Below are 19,384 nucleotides of genomic sequence, written 5' to 3'. Positions count from 1 at the left end.
TTGTCAAATGCTACTCAATGCAATGATGAGGCAGTATTTTATAGGGAAGTTTTAAGAGAAGGTGGACAGTATAGATATAATTCAAATGTATGATTAGTGCTTACTCTGTAAGACATTTTTCTGAAGTAGCTTGCAAATATACATAATATAAGAAAATAAATTGACCAATCTGGATTTACTAAAAGTTTATTAACATTTTATCATAAAATTAAAAATTGTTCTCTGTTGCTATGAGCAATAGAAACCCACCAATATTAGACATCATATTGCATCATTTATGGTACTGAATTAGTCTACTTGAACTGGCTTTAATATTATGCAAAGAAAGAGTCAAACAATGTTAAAAGAGAGAGGGTGTAAATGTTTAAAGTTATTGGTATTACAGACTATAAAAAGCTATCTGATATGATTAGCCTCTATTTTATGAAAAAGGTACTTAATAAAAAAAAAGGTTCTAACAGCCACAGATGAGTTGTGTGATAACAGATGAGTTGTATGATAACTATTCCTGTGCTCATAACAAATGCTGTATTTTTCTACAGTTACTGCATTATTAATATCATTATTGTAAAGTGCTTTTAGCTGACTGAAATATGAAAGACACTGTGTATAAGTTTAAATTCTGTTGTGTTCTGTAGAAGAAGGTTTTAGGTCAAAATGTAGAAAGATCTTAAATTATGTCAAGTAGGTTTCGTCTGAAAAGAGGTGTCAGACAAAGAAATACACCACCACACAATCTATTAAATGCAGTGCTAGAACATGCATTCTGCTCTAAATATTGCAGCTGGAAAAATGAGAATGGTAAGAGATAAACTGAGGACTAACTCTTCAGATTAATTGATAACACCTCACTCAACAGAAAAGAGGTAAAAGAAAATATTACTTGAGAGGAGGAGCAAGAAAGTAGTATGGAATAGTGAACAAACTGAAGGAATTGATTTAAATGGAAGGCAGAAAATAAACAGATTCACTGAAGGACTCACATTTGTGCAGACAATCAGGACTACAAGGAAAATTGAGTGATATATTTGTTTTCTTCTGCATAACAGGAACAGTTCTTTCCAACTTAGAAAAAACATTTCTATTCTATCTACATTTTAAGATAGTCATATCGAAATATAATTTCACTGAAGCCTTAATATGGAGTCTGGATTTACAACAGTCACATCAATCACCATATCTGCAGAGTAACTGGAAACATTCTGAGATCCTCTATAATTTTCTGTCTTTTGATTCCTATCCATGATTCTCTTAGAATTTGCTTTTAAATGCCTAGAATATAATCCTAACAGTAATAAAACCACATTCATTTCCACTGTTAAGCCAGAAATCATTTCAGCTTCTACAACTGTGTCACAACCTTGTCAGCTCTGACACCTTTTGTATTCTCGGGTTGTCCTTGAGTCACATCCCTTCATCTTTTTGGGGTTGTTGCTCTAGTTACAGAATGACAACTTTTTTTTTTTTTTTTTTTTTTTTTAATGGAAGAGTTAGCATTTAGAAATTGCTCTTTAATTATTTCATACCTAGAAAATACTTTCAAAATAATAAGTCAAATGCTAATCATAGCACGTGGACATAGATTAAAAATGAATCTCAGAGATAAAAATCAGACAGTAGCACATATCATTAAGCAGATTTAGAATAACCAGATTTTCCTAAATCTTCAAATCAAATTTAGTCTTCTATTAGCTTAGTCAACCAAAACACATCATATATTTCCTTCATAAATATATCATGCTCTGTCTTAAAATGACATCTACTTCAATATGAAGGCTGTTCTTAAGTCTGTTCCACTGATGACGAGAAACCTTCTGGATTCCAGTCTAAATGTAGTGGAGGCTTTATGTATCATTTCATCTTTACCCTTGAGTGTATTTCCCTGTCTCTTTTGGAAATTCCACATTTGCTGTATTCAGATTTTGTTTTTTTTGTTTGTTTGTTTTTTACATCTGCATCTCACTAGCTGGTAAATACATGGGAACAGATCCTTCCTCATATTCTATTTCAACCACGGGTTGCCCTGAACCAGGTGTAGGGCCTTGCGCTTGGCCTTGTTGAACCTCATGAGGTTCACACGAGCCCACTTCTTGAGCTTGTCCAGGTCCTTCTGAACATCATCTTGTCTGTCAGGTGTGTCAACCTGCGATAGTTTAACTTAGCTGGCAGCCAAACAAGACACAGCCCCTCGCAGCCTTCACCCCCTGCCCTGCCCCCTTCCCCCACCCAGAGAATCAAGGAGAGAATTGGAGGAGTAAAGGTCAGGAGACTTGTAGGTTGTTGTGAAGGTCGTGAGATAGGCATGCCTGGGGCAATGCAGTTTGATGGTTGTTGGAAAACTGTACAGGGCATGGAGAGCCTGGTGAAGTGTCATCATTGCTGACTGTAGAGTGTGGTACCTGAACTGAATGTTATTCTAGAACTGCAATCATTTTTATCTCAAAGGGAACTAGCATATTTTCTCTGAAAAGAAAGCCTGAGAATGAACTATCAGACTTGGAGTGGGGATGATGGAGGGCCAGGTTCCAGGAGCTAAGTTATTTGCTGGTGTAGATGTACCCAATATTATTTTACAGCTGACATTTCACCAATACTGAATCAAGTGGAATCATTACCCTCAGCATATTACATATAACACTATTATTAACATGTCAGAATGTGATTTGCCTTGACTTTCATTTAATTTCTTTCCACTCTTACATCCTGGACCTTTTCCTTTGCTTTTGTGTTTACTCAGCTATTCACAGTCTGGTATTGGTGAATGTGATTTCCTTTTCCAAAGTGCAGCACTTGATACACATCTTATTGAATTTTGTCTTGCTGATTTCAGATCATATCTTGAGATTTTTACAATAATTTTGTATCCTGATCCTGGTCCCTACAGCATTTGTATACCCTGTGCTGTTAATTGATATCATACATAGATGTCATACATAATCACAGTTCATTTTGTCATCTAAATCACTAATGAAAATGTACTTAATTCTTAGATGTAGAATATAATTCAGTAGCTTATTCAGGTGTTTATGTTTGTTCTACTTCTCCTTTAACCTCTAGTCTGAAAATCTCCAAGAGGCACCTCAGTAGTTGCATCAGTATTTAATACTTACACTCATATCTAACCTGGCTCACAAAACTATATTTAAGTTATCAAATTCTAACTCTGATTGCTCATGTCCCCAAAGAGGGAGCAGTCTGTCACTTACTGAGCTCTGCATTAATTTAAGTTAGCTGTTCTGTCACTAATTTTGCATTACAGTTTAGAAATAGGTAACCAAAAGTGGGCTAATAAAGTTATATTTTTCTCATGTTCTGTTTACAAGCACTATCATTTACTCCACTACATTTGTAGAAATCTATGGGTTTATATAAAACTGCCTCTGGAAGTTCTACTGTATCGAGTGACCTACTTTTCACCTTAATCCATTTGAACATAGCAGATATATATATTATCGGTTACTGAGGCAGGCAATGTGGTATTGCTTTGTCTAGATCAGCATACTTTAATGGCTATGCAGTCTATTAAATATCTCTTACAGACTCTGGATCTAATAAATGATTTCTAATTGACTAGGTGTCAGTAGCAACATTCTAGAAAACTCGGTTACATGGGATTTTTTATTGATTTTCGCTATATTAGAAAATGAAATGTCAGATACCATTAATTGCATTTTCACAATAAGAAGTGTACTGCAAAAGTAGCTGCTAAGTAAAAGCACTTCCAGCCTAATGCACAGTAGAAGTATTCTTTTTAAATTAATCCAATATATAAATATTTATTACAGTTAGGTGCCTCTGTGGGCCAAATTGATGTGAATATAATTACAATCTATGTTATGGAACCATTTTGCAGGCTTCTAGGAAAAAAAAATGCATTCAGGTATATTCTGCACTCATTTATCCTTAAACAGTATCTGAATAAAGCAACATAGAAGGTGGTTAACCCATGGTTTCTGGGAGTTCTTACCTATAACGACTGTATCATCCCTTACATCAGCTTGCAATTACTGTCGTCCATGGTGTTGCATGAAAGGGGTGTTAAAGCAATTAGGAGGAAATAAACCCCCTTGCATTCCAGCTTACCCTTAGATATTAGAGGAGCTGGGGGCAGCTGGGCTTAGATCCTGGGTGATGCCCAGTTCAGCACTATGAGTCCGACAACAGCGGATTCACTCGATAGTGCGCTTCACTCCTGCACCCACAATTTATGGACTCTCACAGCTAAACCTGCAGAAATGAGCGGTGTCCTGTTGGGCACAGGGGGGTTGGTGTGGCTGGTTACAGACAGGTACAGTTTGATGTGGCACTGCAAGTCCAGGTGCATTAATTCTGGATTCACTCAATAGTGTCCTGCACCTGCCATCCAGTCACCATCTCTGGACTCTCTTGGCCTCTCAGGCCATGCCCAGTGAGAAATTGTGCAGCAATTCAATAAGTGAATAAAGCACTTTAATAAATTAACAGGAATAATAGAGATTCATGTGGATTGCTGGTGATAATCTACTGTCTGCAGAGGTATATACAAGTATTAAGGTTGCAAATTACTGAAAAATGCTAAGTTAAAAAAGGAATTTTATAGAGATCTCTAAGTCCCCGAGAAAGTCTCTGGGGCAGTATTAATCTTACCCAAAGGCATCCCTATGGTGGGGGAAGAGAGGCTCATCCTGTTGGCTGGTCCCAGAGGTCAGAGGTCTGCAATGGTATCTTCCCTGAATTGTCCGTGATGGTATGTTCCCTAATTCCCCCCTTTCTTTGGGCCATTTTATATTATTTTTTTCCTTCAAAGTGGAGCTTGAGAGACTCTAGTCATACTTTACCATGATTGGTGGAAACACTTCTGTTTCCCTTTTAAGGCAGAAGTTACCAAAACTTAGAGTGTATGCTCAATGAGGAAGAAGGACAGGGGGGGTGGGCTGTGAGCTGGAGGTGTGGTTTTTGTGTAGCTATAATTCAAGGTCCACAAAAGGGAGGTATTTTTCTAAGGAGTGCCAGATGGTCGGTCCAGGGTCGTAAACAGATACCTTATCGGCTTCTTGGTACTGTGTGCCTCTTCTGCAGTGATTACAGGGCTTGGGTGAGGAGTCTTCACCACTCCTCCATATTGATAAACAGCAACCTTGCTCTCCAGGAAACAACCTTGGAGAGGATTCTTCGCATACCAGTTGCATTTTTCCCCTGGGATCTTCTTCGACATTATACCTTTCCCTAGTGGCCATTTTCTGATTTTTAAGTTACCTCCAGTAATTATTCCACACATGACTCAGACAGAACTGCTAACTTATCTTTTAAATATACATATTTACTCAGGCTATATGTCATTTGTAGGTAGCATATGATCCAGAATAAAGTTTATGAGACTGTGACACACAAATTCATTACCATTGGTGGATCTTTCCTGCTTTCCTGTGTCTTCATTAGTGTAGTCAGGCATTCATGATCACATATGTTTTCTACAGAAGTAATTCTACTGAATATATTTGACGGGATCGCACTTATTATGCCAGAATTGACCACAAGTCTACAGTCCTAGGGAGATTATATTAGTAGTCTGGATATGAAAATTCCTTTGACTATGCACAATTTACTGAAGTGCTAGAAGTTCTTATGCCTTTGTAGAGAAAGAAAAATCCATGACCTTTCTGAAGTAAGTGATGCAGCATTCAATTTCCCTGCATCTGATCGATAAGCAAGCAGGAAATTATATCTTTTGCTATGGAAGACAAGCATAATTAAGCAATAAGGCAATGGAGGTAGTTGTGATTATCTTAGGATGCACCTGGGAGCTGCCTTGTTGCTATTTTAAAACATCTTTATGCTAAGGGAACTGTATTAATTTCTGCTGAGAAAGATAAAGTTGGCAGTTTGGAATGCTCACAAGCAGCAGTTTCAGTTGTGCTTCACAGAGAGCAATGTGGTGTGTTCACCCCAAACAATTAGACTTCTCCTTCAGCAGAAGCAGAGGTGGAGCAGCTGTCAACATTTAATTGACAGTTCAGGCCGAGGGAAAAAAAACAAAACAAAACAAACCCAAAACAAGCCCAAACAAACAAACAAACAAACCCACAAACAATTATGCTTTAGCTGGCTGCCGATGAGTGCAAAACTTACACTTTTACCTGTTTAGAATAAAAATATGTTGCCCTCAACACTTGACTTCCAGGGAAGACATCTCTGAATAATTAATACTATTTCATCCACATTTTAATTTATGCATTTTAATTATAGCAAAGGCCCAGTGAATAATTAATGCTAGCAAAACAATGGGTCTGAAGCATAAGCTGAAAAGTATTACTTTTTAATGGGCTTTGTAGATTTAAATAACTAATGAAAGCTATTTAACTATTTGATTGTGAGAGTATTTCCTCCTGATACAATTAAGTATTAACTACCATTACTGAGCAGCTTCTCAAATGGAGAAATGTTAGCTCAGGGTACCGGATTTCACAATTGGCCAGTCTGAATATACCACAGTACACTAACCCACCTGAGCCGTAGGCATGAAGGAAAGAGATTTATTTGGATGTTTGCACTGTGGGAGGGACTGACATGTCATTAGCATCATCTGTAAGATGTAAAATCAAAATTTGAGCACAAAATTCCTCTCTGATTTCCTGTTTTCGAGTGGGTCGGTTCATGCAAGTTTCATGGGGCAATTTAGAATTGAATATAAAAAAATACAATATAGAAGTCATTATCTGTAAGTTCAGCAATCTAAGAATTAAGGATGTAGACCAGGCTAGTATTTTAGAGCCTTGCAATGGTGAGCGGAGACAGAAAGCACCTCTGGAGAGTTTAATCTCATCCTAAAATAGGTTTTTTAAATAGATGGGATTAATCACCATTAGGCAGTGGCTAATCATTTTTCTGTTTCTTAGAGATGAATCTTAGGATACTGCCTTAGACCATACGCCTAACTTCTACACAGTTTAATTTAGGTGAAGTTAATTTCACTAGCAGCAGCAGTCCCTAAACTACCGCATGAGAAAGACCTACTGTCACCAGCCTGATGGCATAAAGAGCAGAGCAGAGCAGAAAGACTCAGCACAGAGCTGTTAGAAGGCTGGTGTGTCACACTGACAACTAGCACCCCAGCTGCTTGGTCAAGTCTCAGACTTGAAACTGATGCTCATTAAGAAAGTCCTTCCCTCTCTGAAGGGCTCAAATGTGTGTTTGTGTTGATCTGCTCTGTCCAAAGACTTTGCCTCTTACCCTAGTGTGGTCCCTGGAGCAATGCTGGGCAGTATGAAGTGCCAGGAGAAGGGTGTCCCAGATATGCAGTATGTCCTAGGTTTGGTGTACTCTGAGTTTGTTGTGCAAAGGGTAGTGAAAGCATGTAGGCACTACTGACTGCATAGCATGGAAAGCCTGGTTGCAGAAAGTACCCCTTTCTTTAGGTGTCTGAAATGGTACAGCAGATGATGAATTACTGCAATCCCTGGAAATATAGAGCACATACTCAAGTAATATCAACTTGTCAATACAAATATAAAGTGAATTGCTTTTAGCAACTTTTTTGTTCACGTTTTCCATGTTAGAAGCTTGCTCTTTAAGGTAAAATGTTTAAGAAAGTGTTGTAATAATAACAACAATATAACAAAGACCTTGTAAAAGAAATAAGGTTGGCAAAGGCTGTTGCCAATTTTGAATACCAGGCCCCTTGTTTAAGTATATTGTTTGGAGCTCAGTAACTTTGGTTCCTATGTTTTAAGTTTCTCTTTTACCTAATATTATATACTGAAATCAAAGTACTTCACTCTAAAGAGCACTCACCTGAGTCATTAGGGGGACTATGTAGGAACTAATTGTGCTGTTCTTGTTTTCAGCTGTGTTTGCCTGAATCTAGACATGAGTTAGTGCTCTTGTCAGTGGTTATGGTCTGCGTCAGGCTGGTGGCAGTTAAATTCAGTTTGGGTGGGCTCAATGGTGTGTCCCCTCATGCAGACATGGGGAAGGGACAGGGTGGCACGGAAAAGGCTCAGGCTGAGGTGGCTCTGCTCAAGGGAAATCTCAGCCAGCCATAGCCAGCTGCTGCCTGGCCCTGCTGAATATTTCACAGAAGGCAGAAAGCAAAACACAAAAGAAAATCTGCCTTAGTATCAGTCTAAAATGGATTTCTATCTTCTGAGCAATAATACCTAAAAGAGCAGACATGTGTTGGTACAAACTGGGACAGTGCTGTAGCAGTTAACAGACTAAACCTGCATACGTCAACCTGGTGGCTTATGTCCTCTTTGCTGCTCAGCTCTCCTACCCAGGAGCTAGGCAGTGTCCTGACCATATTCCTCTATACCCCCTTCCTCTCTACTTTTCTTACTACAATACCTACAACAAGTAGTAAGAATAATTATTTAAGAAATGCAACTATTTTAGTAAACCCAACTTTAGAGTAAAACCTCCTTACTGTGTCCTTTGATACTGGGACAGACCCTGGTGATTTAGCAGTCCTACTCAGTCTAGTGTTCTTGGTGTGGTTGACAAAAATAGCTGCTGAAGTATGAGCTCACGATCTGTAGCAAAGTGTCTCCCTTTGCTTCTTCCTTTACAGGACTATGCTGAGAAGGAGAAAGCTGCAGCCAAGGCTCTGGAGGATGTGAAGGCTAACTTCTACTGTGAACTATGTGACAAGCAGTACCACAAACACCAGGAATTTGACAACCACATCAATTCTTACGACCATGCTCACAAGCAGGTAAACCTGACAAATATCTGTGCATGTTACAGTAGTCCATCTTCCTCCCTCATTGCTTGTGGGAGGTTTCTAAATTCATTCAAGTAGAAGGCAATTCAACATTTGTTGTTTCCAACTTCAATATGCCTCATTAAAACAATATGTAAAATATTAATTGTATTAATCTCCATTACAATTTCTTTTAAGCCCCTTTGACTGAAAGATCACTGCTTATAGTTTTAGATGGGTGCTCAATAGCATTATTCACACTGAATTTAATATATTTAAATGTGGAATTACTTATAAACTAGAGGGAGGGGGAAGGATCCCTTCCGCAAATATCCAGATCCCTCTTTTGGATGCAGAAGGCATATGATCATTCTGTTTCAAACTGGTCATGCTGTTTCAAGGGCAGAAAAGCAGTTGTTTTGGGTTTTTTTTTAAAGCCTATATTTCTGAAGCTGAAATCTATGTCTCATAATGTTTCTCAGGGTGGAATATATTTTGCCTTGCATGCAGAACATAATATAAAAAAAGACTACTTTTTTGAACATTAAGATACTGGATCTTGGGAAAAGATACTAGATGTTAATTGTCATTGGTTTTGTATCAACTTTATCACATCTATATGTGGTATCTTACCCATATATACGTATTATTCTTCTATGTCTGCTTCCTGCATCCTAGTTTTCATCCAGTTTTAGCAAAATCCATATTTCAGTTGGCATTATGGAAAGAAAATGCAATTAATTTACATAAACACTTCAGAATTTGAAGAAAATTGTTTACCAATTTCAAAGATGAGCATTTCTGAACCTCTGATGAACAGATCGTATCTGCTAATCTAAGATGTAAGAAGTTAGAATATGTAAAAGAATTCTATAGATGTACCTTTCTCTCCTGTTTTTTCTATTAACACTTAAATGCTTTACACAGTTCAAGTCCTCATGTATTGTGTGCTTTCAAGTTGCCAGGGTATTAGTGTCTTCTGGACAATCACAATTCTGAGTGCATGGGGGTCAGGAGCTACCTTGCAAATACATGAATCATTTAGAAGCCGCAGGTATTTCTAACAGAGGACTAGAAATAATAAATGTTGAGTAAAAAAAAACAGCGCTGAAGTAAAACGCCTCACTTTCACTGCAAGCAATCTTACTGTCTTTTGCAGTAGTATAGAGGGTGTAAATCAGCCTGGATTTTTCTGTGTGCATCTATCACAGCACTGCATTAACAAACTGCCTGGCACCTGCCCACCTATCGTGCTGAACTCAAGCAGCCCAGAGTCAGCTATCCAGGGGTATTAATGGGACTCTTTTGGCCCATCACACTCAAACTAGATCTAGAATCATCTAATGTATTTTTGTATTAAAACATAAGCAATTCCTTACATCACCATTCTGTTAATTAATCCATAAAAATGGTTGTAATAACACAAAACAAATGCTTTTCCAGATCCTAAGCATGTGACTCTAATCCCTATAAATCCCCATTTGCTGCACAAAGAATTTTTTTCACCCTTCAGCTGGTTTTTTTTAGTCATTAGAAATGCTTCTGAACTCAAATGGATCCATTTGTGCCTTTCCCTCTTCACACACTCCCCCTGCAAAGAGCAGCTCATGTAAAATAAAGCAGCCTGGTTGATGCACCATCTATGATTAGGTTGTTGGGCAAGGGGAAGTTTTGGCAGCTTTCCATTATAAAAGGGAATATTTAAGCAATAAAACTCTCTAACTTTTAGGTAAATTTAGTGCTTTAAAAGCTGTCAGATATAGTACTGGGAACTAAGAGTCTTCATGGAAATGCACGGCACATACAGAATATTAACTGGCAGTACAAGTTCACCCCATCCTGCCCTGTCAGATGTAGTTCAGAGGCTCAGTTAGCACAGGATTAGCTAGCTACCCTCCTGATGTGACAGGGTAATTCAGTCACTTCTCTCCTCTCACTTCTTGACTGCTCAGCCAAGTCAGAATAACATTAGTTTGCCTCTAGGGATAGCATGGATGCACCCTGTTCTCTGACTTTTATAGTCAGTCACAGAAGAGTCTTTACTGTCCTTACTATTATCAGAGTAATCTTCAAAGAAAACAAGTTAATTTATAGTTTTCTGTGGGTTTAGTTAGCTTAGTTTCAAGATGTTTGTTCTGAGAGGGACAGTAGCCACCTGAAAAGCTTTTTTCTCCTAAGGTATGCTTTCTTTTTCCAAGCAGAAGTTTGAGGGTTCCTGTAGTCATCTGCACGGATATGCTCTAAGCAACATTCTTCTAATGGAGAGTAAATTAAAATAAGGGACTCTTTATGTCTCAGTAACAATGCAGTGTAGTCCTCCCATGTGATTTCCCATTCAAATGCTAATACTACTGAATTTGTATTAAGTGGCAATGTTGTTTAGAGAAGATATAAAGGCAGAAAAAATGATATTGCACTGAGTACTTTGTCGTAAATCTTTTGTTTCTCTTCCAAAGGAAACATTTTATTCAAAGAATTCATAGTCTAATCTGCCAATATTATGGTTTTATAAAATTAATTTTGTGATCCATTTTCTTATCTATGATTTCAACCAGTTGTTAAAGCAGAAAGTACCGAGTCTTGGACCTAGATGTCGGCATACCAGCCATTGCCTTCCCTGTCCTCAGAGGACTGCAAAATGTCATTTTGACAGTCTGGCCTTGTTTCCATAACTGGTCTTTCTGCTGTGTTAGATTATTCTAAAGCAGTATACTCAAAGAGACTTTCTCTTTGCATGCTACATACATTCATATTTATATGTATAAAAATACTATATATTTGTACATATATATGCATGTATATGCATACAAAGAAAACTTTGACAGAACTTCAAAGATCTCCCCTGCTTATATCCTCATTATTTTCTAACACTGTAATGACCCTGGAGAGGTCTAATATGATGTATATATTTTTGAGTAATATTGTCTGAGTATTAAGTAGCTCTTATTTCTTTGGTTGTCCTGACAGCATTAGTCTTAATTAATGTTGCCAACTTCTTTCCTGACACGCTACTCTATTATATTTTCCATTCATTATATTACCTGTTATTGGAAATTCTTTTCTTTCAGTGCAAGGCTGGATAAAGTGAACTTGTAAAATCTGTTTGAGTGAAAGGCTGCACTCCCACCCAGCTTTGCTTGAGCTCTCTTGTTCAGCCTGATACTTGTCATGGCTCTGGCGGAAGCGTGGGTGACTTTCCTGGGAGCATCTAATCTTTCATTACCGTACAGCCCTGTGCATACATGTCTCATTGGCCCAGCACACTCTGGCCAACCCACTTGAAATCAAAAGCTTTTTTCCTTTGTGTTTTTCCTTTCCTATGGAATCTGTGACTTTATAAAGTCCTCTGCAGTAGTCACAGGCAGTAGCACATTTGATAAATCTGCAATATCTCTCATCAAGCATCAAAGTGAACTATGCTTGCTATCACTTGCTCGCTGTGTTCTCTGCAACAGAAGTTAACTGTATCAGAACTGATTACTTCAGCTCTGTCAAAACTATCTTAACACTGGAAAGGATAAAGTCCTGATGTGAATTTATTCAAAAGTGATTAGTATATAGGTAATCAATATGGGCTGCTGCCTACGAGTGCAATATATGTGGATGTATGTTACATGCTAAGCTGAAAATAACAGAGAAGTATAGATTTTTTTAACAGGGTTGTTAAGTCACATGCATCTATAAAAGAAAGACAGACTTAATCAGAGATGTCTATTTGGCTAGCGTTATTAAGTGGAATTTTTTAATACCTCCAGGTCATACATAGCATTTATCCATTCACTTAATGTCAAAATAGGTGGAGCTTTCGGTTTTTCTATAAATAATCCTTAGCAATCAGCAAGGCTTTTAGATGTCAGTAAAAGAGAAAATCACAAATCTGTTCCATGTATTGCAACAAAATACTTGTGATGATAATAATAATAACAGAAATAAACAGCAAAGAAAAACAAGACTGTATTGCCATCTTGGGGTTTCTGATGACAAGACAGGTCTTTTAGTTTTGTTGTCAAAATTTAGGCATACAGCTAATGCACCACATTCTCTCATATTAAAAAAAAATAAATCTGAATTTTAATGTTCTTGAAGCAGGCAGCACTGCCTAAGTAGTTGAACAGAACTTTCAATGTACGCTAGTTCACATGCACATACCTGCATCTTAATATTTATATCCATGCCTACTTGCACTTGGGTATATTTTTTGCATGAAAGTCTGATTTAGTGTGTACAGCTGTGGGCACTTGCTGTAAAGCCTTTATGGTGCTTGTGAACTTAAATTCTAATTCAGGCAGAGATTTAGCTCCTGTTAACATGAAAGCTAGCAAATACGCTTACATTTTGGCTAGCATTGCCTCTACCACCTAGAAAATGCACAGATAAGTGAACACAGAGAAAGCTCCAGGAATTAGTATTATGCTGAAATCTTGCTCCTTCATCTTTAGGGTGTTTTTTCCAGCATCTGCATGTTTATCAGAGGAAAAGTAAGTCCCATATGTTGGCTCTAAGGTATATCTCTCCTATTACCCAAACAATTTTTGTTTGGAGGAAAGGAAATGTGTTTGACAATATCTAAGAGATTCCACCTTGGGATCTGGGAAATTAGGCAAACACAGCAACACCAAGAAACCTTTTTCTGGCCAAAGTATCATTAGCTATAAGAACACACTAGTTAAACAGAAAGAGCTACACCAGCATGAAGATCCATTACCATGTGTGCTTGTGTAGTCTCTGCTTTTTTCCCTTGCTATTTAGGTGGATCTGCTGTCCCTCTTGTACTCCCACGTGGACAAGGCTAATGTCCTTCCCTGCAGCCCTTGCTTCTGTTTCTCTGCATCAGGACACTGGCCATTAAGAAGGGCCTGCTTTTTTAGGGCCAGGTTTTGCACGAGGTCTATACTTTCTTTAGCCTCAGAAAATAACCTGACTGACAAAAGATTCCAGCATTTCTTGTTGTCAGTTAGTAAGTGGTGCTGTCTGCAGTCATCAGCATTCTGCCCTGTAACCTCACAAAAATTGGTTCGATGCTTGTTAAGAAATGCATGCGTACTTTTAATACAATTTTCACATTGTTCGCATCCCTAGTAAGAAAGCCAGAACCAGAACTGTATTAAAGATAAAAGGGGTCGAGCAAGAGGAACAGGAATATGATGTTCTATTCCCTCAAACAGCTGGTTTATAAGTGGACTTGAAGTGATAAAGCAATTTTGTATGTATAGTAGTTATTATCCTCCTATTTTTAGGTATCAGTAGGTTGCCATGCTCAAAAGCAACTGTTACATACACAAATTGTTACGTGTGTGCAGTTTGGAGGTGTAAAATAAGTCCAGTCCTGAAAACAATTGTGAACTTGCTAAGATGTGTGCCTATAAGCAGCCCCACAAAAATAAATGAAAATATTCAAATGCATAAAATGAAGGATGCTCAGATGTTTTACAAGAGGGGCTTTAGAGATGAAGATTATTAATTATTATTTCTTTTTTCCATCTTCAGAACATTTACCATAAGTGTCTCTGGTCAAATTAGATGCTTCTGACACATAAATCAAAATACTGAAAGTATGATTCAATATGTTTAACAATTTATCAGATTTTTCTACAAATTATTATTTAATTTCAGTGAAATGCCCATTTATTTTAGCTTCAGGCAAATCTATTACCAGTTTATATTTTAACCATTGCCATCAGACAACTATTTAGAATGAACATCTGTGTCTGTATATCCTTGCTCAGACATTTCTGCTTTATCACAGTATTTATTTTCTCTTGAATTTTTGTGATTTGGATACTGAGGAATTCTTAACTGTTATATTCCTTATTCTACAATACACATAGTGATTCAATTTTCACTGCTCTTTCCTTTTAAGCACATCATTCTCATCCCTTGGAAACAGTATACTCTTCACATTTCTAGCATAAGTCTTGTCTTCTTTCATGTGAAAACCAAAGCTGAAAGGAAGAATTAATTTCTGTAGTCTATCCTATCATTTCAGTATTTTTTGCCTTAAAGACACACTGTTCTCTTGCTCATTCTGAAACCAGTGATTTTCTTATTGTTGCTTATGCCTACGCCATTTATTACATTAGCTATTTTCTGTTATAGTTTTGCACTTTCTTAGCTTTTCATCATACATTGATTTTGTAGTATGTGTTCTTGTTCACACTCCCAAAAATTAGCCCTGCTCTAACTGTTCACAAAGAGCAGGTTTTTGATAGTTTCTTGCTGAATAGTATTCCTTTTCTCACACTACCTTTCCCATAATTAACTTAAAAATTTCTTCTCATTCTTTTGGAATTTATTCCTGAGAATTAACTCCTTTTAGTCGTCTCTTTTGTTCCTAAATTAGTTTTTATTACAAACTAGATTACCCCATGGTTTCTACTGGATTGTTAGATACAGAACTGACTGTGATGCTTAGAATTAAGGTTTCCAAACATTTTGTATTTTAAGACCCTGGCTACTGTTGCTCTCAGAGATTGGGCTGAAATTTTCTTTCTGAATCCTTGCTTTAGTAGATTACAGTAAAAATATGTAGTATTTGCAAAGTCAAGAATAACAGAGTGATAAGGCACCAGAATCAATGCTTTTTAGGCAACCTAATCTGATACTTTTTTGTATCTGCCGTTCAATAAAATCTTTAGTTGCAGGTTGCATGTTTTTTTCCCTAAGGAAAACTCCCTGACTCAGTACTGAAGGTGGACCATACTGAAAGAATGAATACATCTTGTGCAGGGGATAAATCTGTTGGCTACAAAAGAACCGATGAGGTGAAATGAGGGGGAAACAGAAGGAGAAAAAGCAGGTTTAGGAAGTAATTATGGGAATAGGTGCAATGGACAGAGAGAAGCAAATTACAAAAACAGAAAGGCATCACTCTGAAATCAGAAGAAAAATAAAGGTATGCACAAGAGAGAGAGGAAAAGCAGTTAAAAGAGGAAGCACCTGGAGAAATAATCCATAAATAAGAGGGAGTATCCAAATAAAGCAGATGAGAAGACTGTCAGTGTCAACCACTTAGAGCCACTGATGTCTAAGCCATTACACTTACAGCTGAGAAACTGATAGGCTATATGTAAAACACATTTCACAACTCTAATTCTGTTAACAAGAATACCACAGATATTATGTTGGCACAAAATGTATTGAAAATAATAAAAAGGACTTACACAACGTAAAAATATCTGGGGTCTGAAGAAAAACACAAAGAAGGAAATGTATGATACTGTTACTCATGTATAATTCCTTTTTTTAGCACTGATAGATAATATGACCAAAATACACTATTTTCTTGGCCTGAACACTTCTTTCTGTTATTTAGAAATAGAAAAATCCTGCCTTTTTAAAAGCATGTTTGCGTCACAGCTACTGTGCTTCAAAGTACCTGCAATACAGCATCTTTGAAATGCTGAAGTGGCAGTGCAGTGAAACAATCAGGTTGTGTCACATCGTGGGAACTAATATAAATAAAGGTAACGTAAAGCGATGTAGGATGGCATCAGCATTTAAACAAAAAGAGTAGTATATAGCATATGAACAAAAGCAGGATGTAAACAATATGATAATTCTGTAACATCACCATACTAAGAACATTTATTTTGCCAGTATGAAATTATCTTAAAGTGAATTTTTAATTTATAATATCACACAGTATTTTCTTAAATTTTATGAGGGGAGGCTTGTATTTATAGCTATGCTACATGGAGATGTTTCAATTGCACACTACAAGTGCATGTACCAGAGTAGCTCCAGAGCAGCAGAAACTGCATTAACAAATACCACTGAGCACACTCTGGTGATTGGGCATGACTCAAGGCAACGGATTCCAAAGAAATGTCACCAGAAACAATTCTTTATTTTAAACTTACAAATCTGTACAGGTCAGTGGCCCTTATTAAGAATTGCTGAACCTGCTGCTCTGCTGATACTTTGCTGCTTTCTTATTACTCAGTGATAAAGTAAATAAATTGGCAGTATTCATCCTTTTTAAATTGCAGGTTGCTTAGAATAATGAGATTCCTTTCATCATTAGCCCTCAAAAAAACTTCTTGCAAATAATGCAGAGCCACTTTCAAATTTAATATCTTGATAAGCTAAATTGTTAAATGCTAGACGCTATGGAATTACATTTGGTGTTCTTTAGAATGAATGATAATTTACATGTAAATTAGCAATTTAACCCCCTTTAAATTAGAAAAACCCCCATGGGACACCTAATTTTATAGTTGTTAATGATGGTTGAATGACTGTAAGATATTTCTTAAGTATTTCATTATATAAGGAATACAGAAGTGTATTATCAGATTTTGGCATTTAACAAATAGGTATAACCAGAATGTCAGTTAGAGGAAGTGCTCTTCATTAATACCTCTGCTATTATCCTTTCCTTTCTTCTCAGAGGGTACACTTTTTAATTACTGAAGTTTTACAACAATTTTTTCAAGCAGGAGAAATGGTTGATGCAGTGTAATGGACATCTTATTCAAACAAGCAAGAAATCTGAAGGATTAGATTTATTAAAAAAAGATTATGCCAAACCACAGAAAAATATTAAATTCTACCCCAAAATATCAGTTTAGGGTTTAATTTTGTACAATAATTCCCCATCCAGTACATGAAGAAACATATTCTTATGTAATTATATTTAGACACACAGTGCAATAAATCTGGTTGAAACTCGGCATCTACGGTGCAAATGATTTTCCATTCTTTCAAACTTTGCTTCCATTTCAAATATGAATAAGGAAAAAATTCTCAAAACCAAATTAATTAAAACATTCTATTAGGACTGATTTAACATGACAATTACAACGTAAATTCGATAAATTTGAAATAAATGCTTTCTGAAACATTCTGTTCAAATTAAAAGTGTTTTTGAGCCAGTCATACTTCTTTTTCATACTGTGTAAAAAGTAGCTATTAAAATCAACATATTCCTCTTTGATTCTCAGTTCTAAAATGCTAATACATGCAGTACATATATATTACTTAAGAAAACTGAATAGATATGAAGAACCTAAATATTTCTGTTTAAATTATTATTCTCATTTTCAGTTAACCTTTAGGGCAGACAGGCTGGAGTTGTGCCTGTATTGTTTAATGAACAAGATAAATTATGTTGGCTGTTCCTGTCCTTTTTTTTTAAATGTAGAATAAGGTATTATTAAACTAGATTAAAGAAGCTGTTGTGCAGGTTACAACATGTGTACGTATTTTACCTGGGACAATTCTGTGCCATAGTCAGATTTTTGGAAATACTGGGCAATTAGATTTGCTAGTAAAATGTTGTACCCTCGAATGTTCACAGAAAATTTATATTTCTGTCAGCTTTTGCATAACTTCACAACAGTGCTCTCTTGCTCATATCTTTCCCTCCTCTGGAAAATAATAATTCTTCTAATCCCATTCACATCCACAAAGTATACCTGCCCCTATGAACATCTGTCTAGAATCTGCATCTATTATATTTCTGTTCATTTTTGACTGCCTGCAACTTCCATGCAGTAATTAATGTGCAACAATGTAGCTGAACAATTTTTTCCCGTGGAGCTGTAAATTCATGCTAATCAACTATGTTTGTGTTTGAGGAAATGGACAATGTGTCTTGTAGGTCTTTAAGGGCTATTCATAGCGGAAACAAATATTTAAAAGCAAAATAGAAATATATCTGTTCATCACCAAGTCAGCAATAAAAAGGGTCAGATTAGTCATTTCTTATCCTTACTTAGTTAAAAGCATTAATTAACATCTTCTAACATGTCTCTAAGGGAAAAATAAGGGAGGTAACTCAGACTAATTATCATTTCACAACTTTTGCAATTTCATAATAATTAGGCTCCACCAGGAGCTATTACAAAGAAGAGGGCTCTTTAAGCACCTTCTCAGATTAAATTGCAGTACCTAGAGGAATGTAGATTACATTCATGTGAATACCAAACAACTATATTATTACAGATGGTGGGACAGCAAAACCAAATGTTACCTGAACAACAACAAAAAATCCATCCAAAAACAAACAAACAAACAAAAAAAGACAACTAAACACTTTTTTACCAGGAAATGCTATTTTTAGAGTAGAATGGTTTTTCAGGAATCTGAGAAGATCAAACCAATTTTTTTATTAGAAAGGTTTACATCATTTAGCTTCAATCAATTTGAAACAGTTCATAAAGATTGAAATAATTTGTTTCAATAGTGTTGCTTTAAAAAATACTTTAAAAAAATAATTGTAAAGTATTTTAAAATACTTTTAAAATATTAATTGTAACATATGCACACATTATATTTACTATTCTCGAGATAAATAATGAGAATTGTAACTTTAAGGCATTATGTTTCATTGCTATTTAGCTGCATTTACATCAAGTCACTCGGAAGAACTTGAAATTTTAATTTTTTAAATAAGTTCTCAAAATTTTACTTCTCCCAGTAAGACTGAAAAGTAAAGAAATCCCCAATGTCAAAATTTCCTGCAGAGCAGAAATTCTGGTTCTTTAGACAAGTGTGTAAGTACAGAGGAATTGACAGAAACCCCCTGGAACCCTGTAGGATACTTTATGCTTCTAGTTAGAGTTTCTCTGCTTGTTTTCAACCCTTAGCATGTTGATGGATTGTTAGCACTGCTTCCTTCAAAACAAACACTTAAATACTGATGTTTAAAAGTATAAGTGCAGCCACATTCCATTGCTCTGCATTTACACTTTCCATTTAGGGTCT

At 36.4% G+C, this 19,384-nt stretch overlaps 1 protein-coding gene across 1 annotated transcript in view; it reads left to right on the top strand.

Moving 5' to 3' along the window:
* Positions 1–8,545: 8,545 nt before the first annotated feature.
* Positions 8,546–19,384, top strand: part of ZNF804B (zinc finger protein 804B) — a gene marked incomplete at its 5' end in the record, with an annotated part of 28,997 nt that continues 18,158 nt past the window's right edge. The window contains one exon of the mRNA XM_010168019.1: positions 8,546–8,689. Within this exon, the coding sequence (XP_010166321.1) occupies positions 8,546–8,689 (144 nt within the window). The remainder of the gene's footprint in view (positions 8,690–19,384) is intronic.

This window comes from Antrostomus carolinensis, unplaced genomic scaffold (genome assembly GCF_000700745.2).
Source record: "Antrostomus carolinensis isolate BGI_N321 unplaced genomic scaffold, ASM70074v2 scaffold1380, whole genome shotgun sequence".
NCBI classification, from domain to species: domain Eukaryota; kingdom Metazoa; phylum Chordata; class Aves; order Caprimulgiformes; family Caprimulgidae; genus Antrostomus; species Antrostomus carolinensis.
The sequence above is the reverse complement of the archived record's forward strand: the minus strand, read 5'-3'. Positions and strand labels throughout refer to the sequence as shown.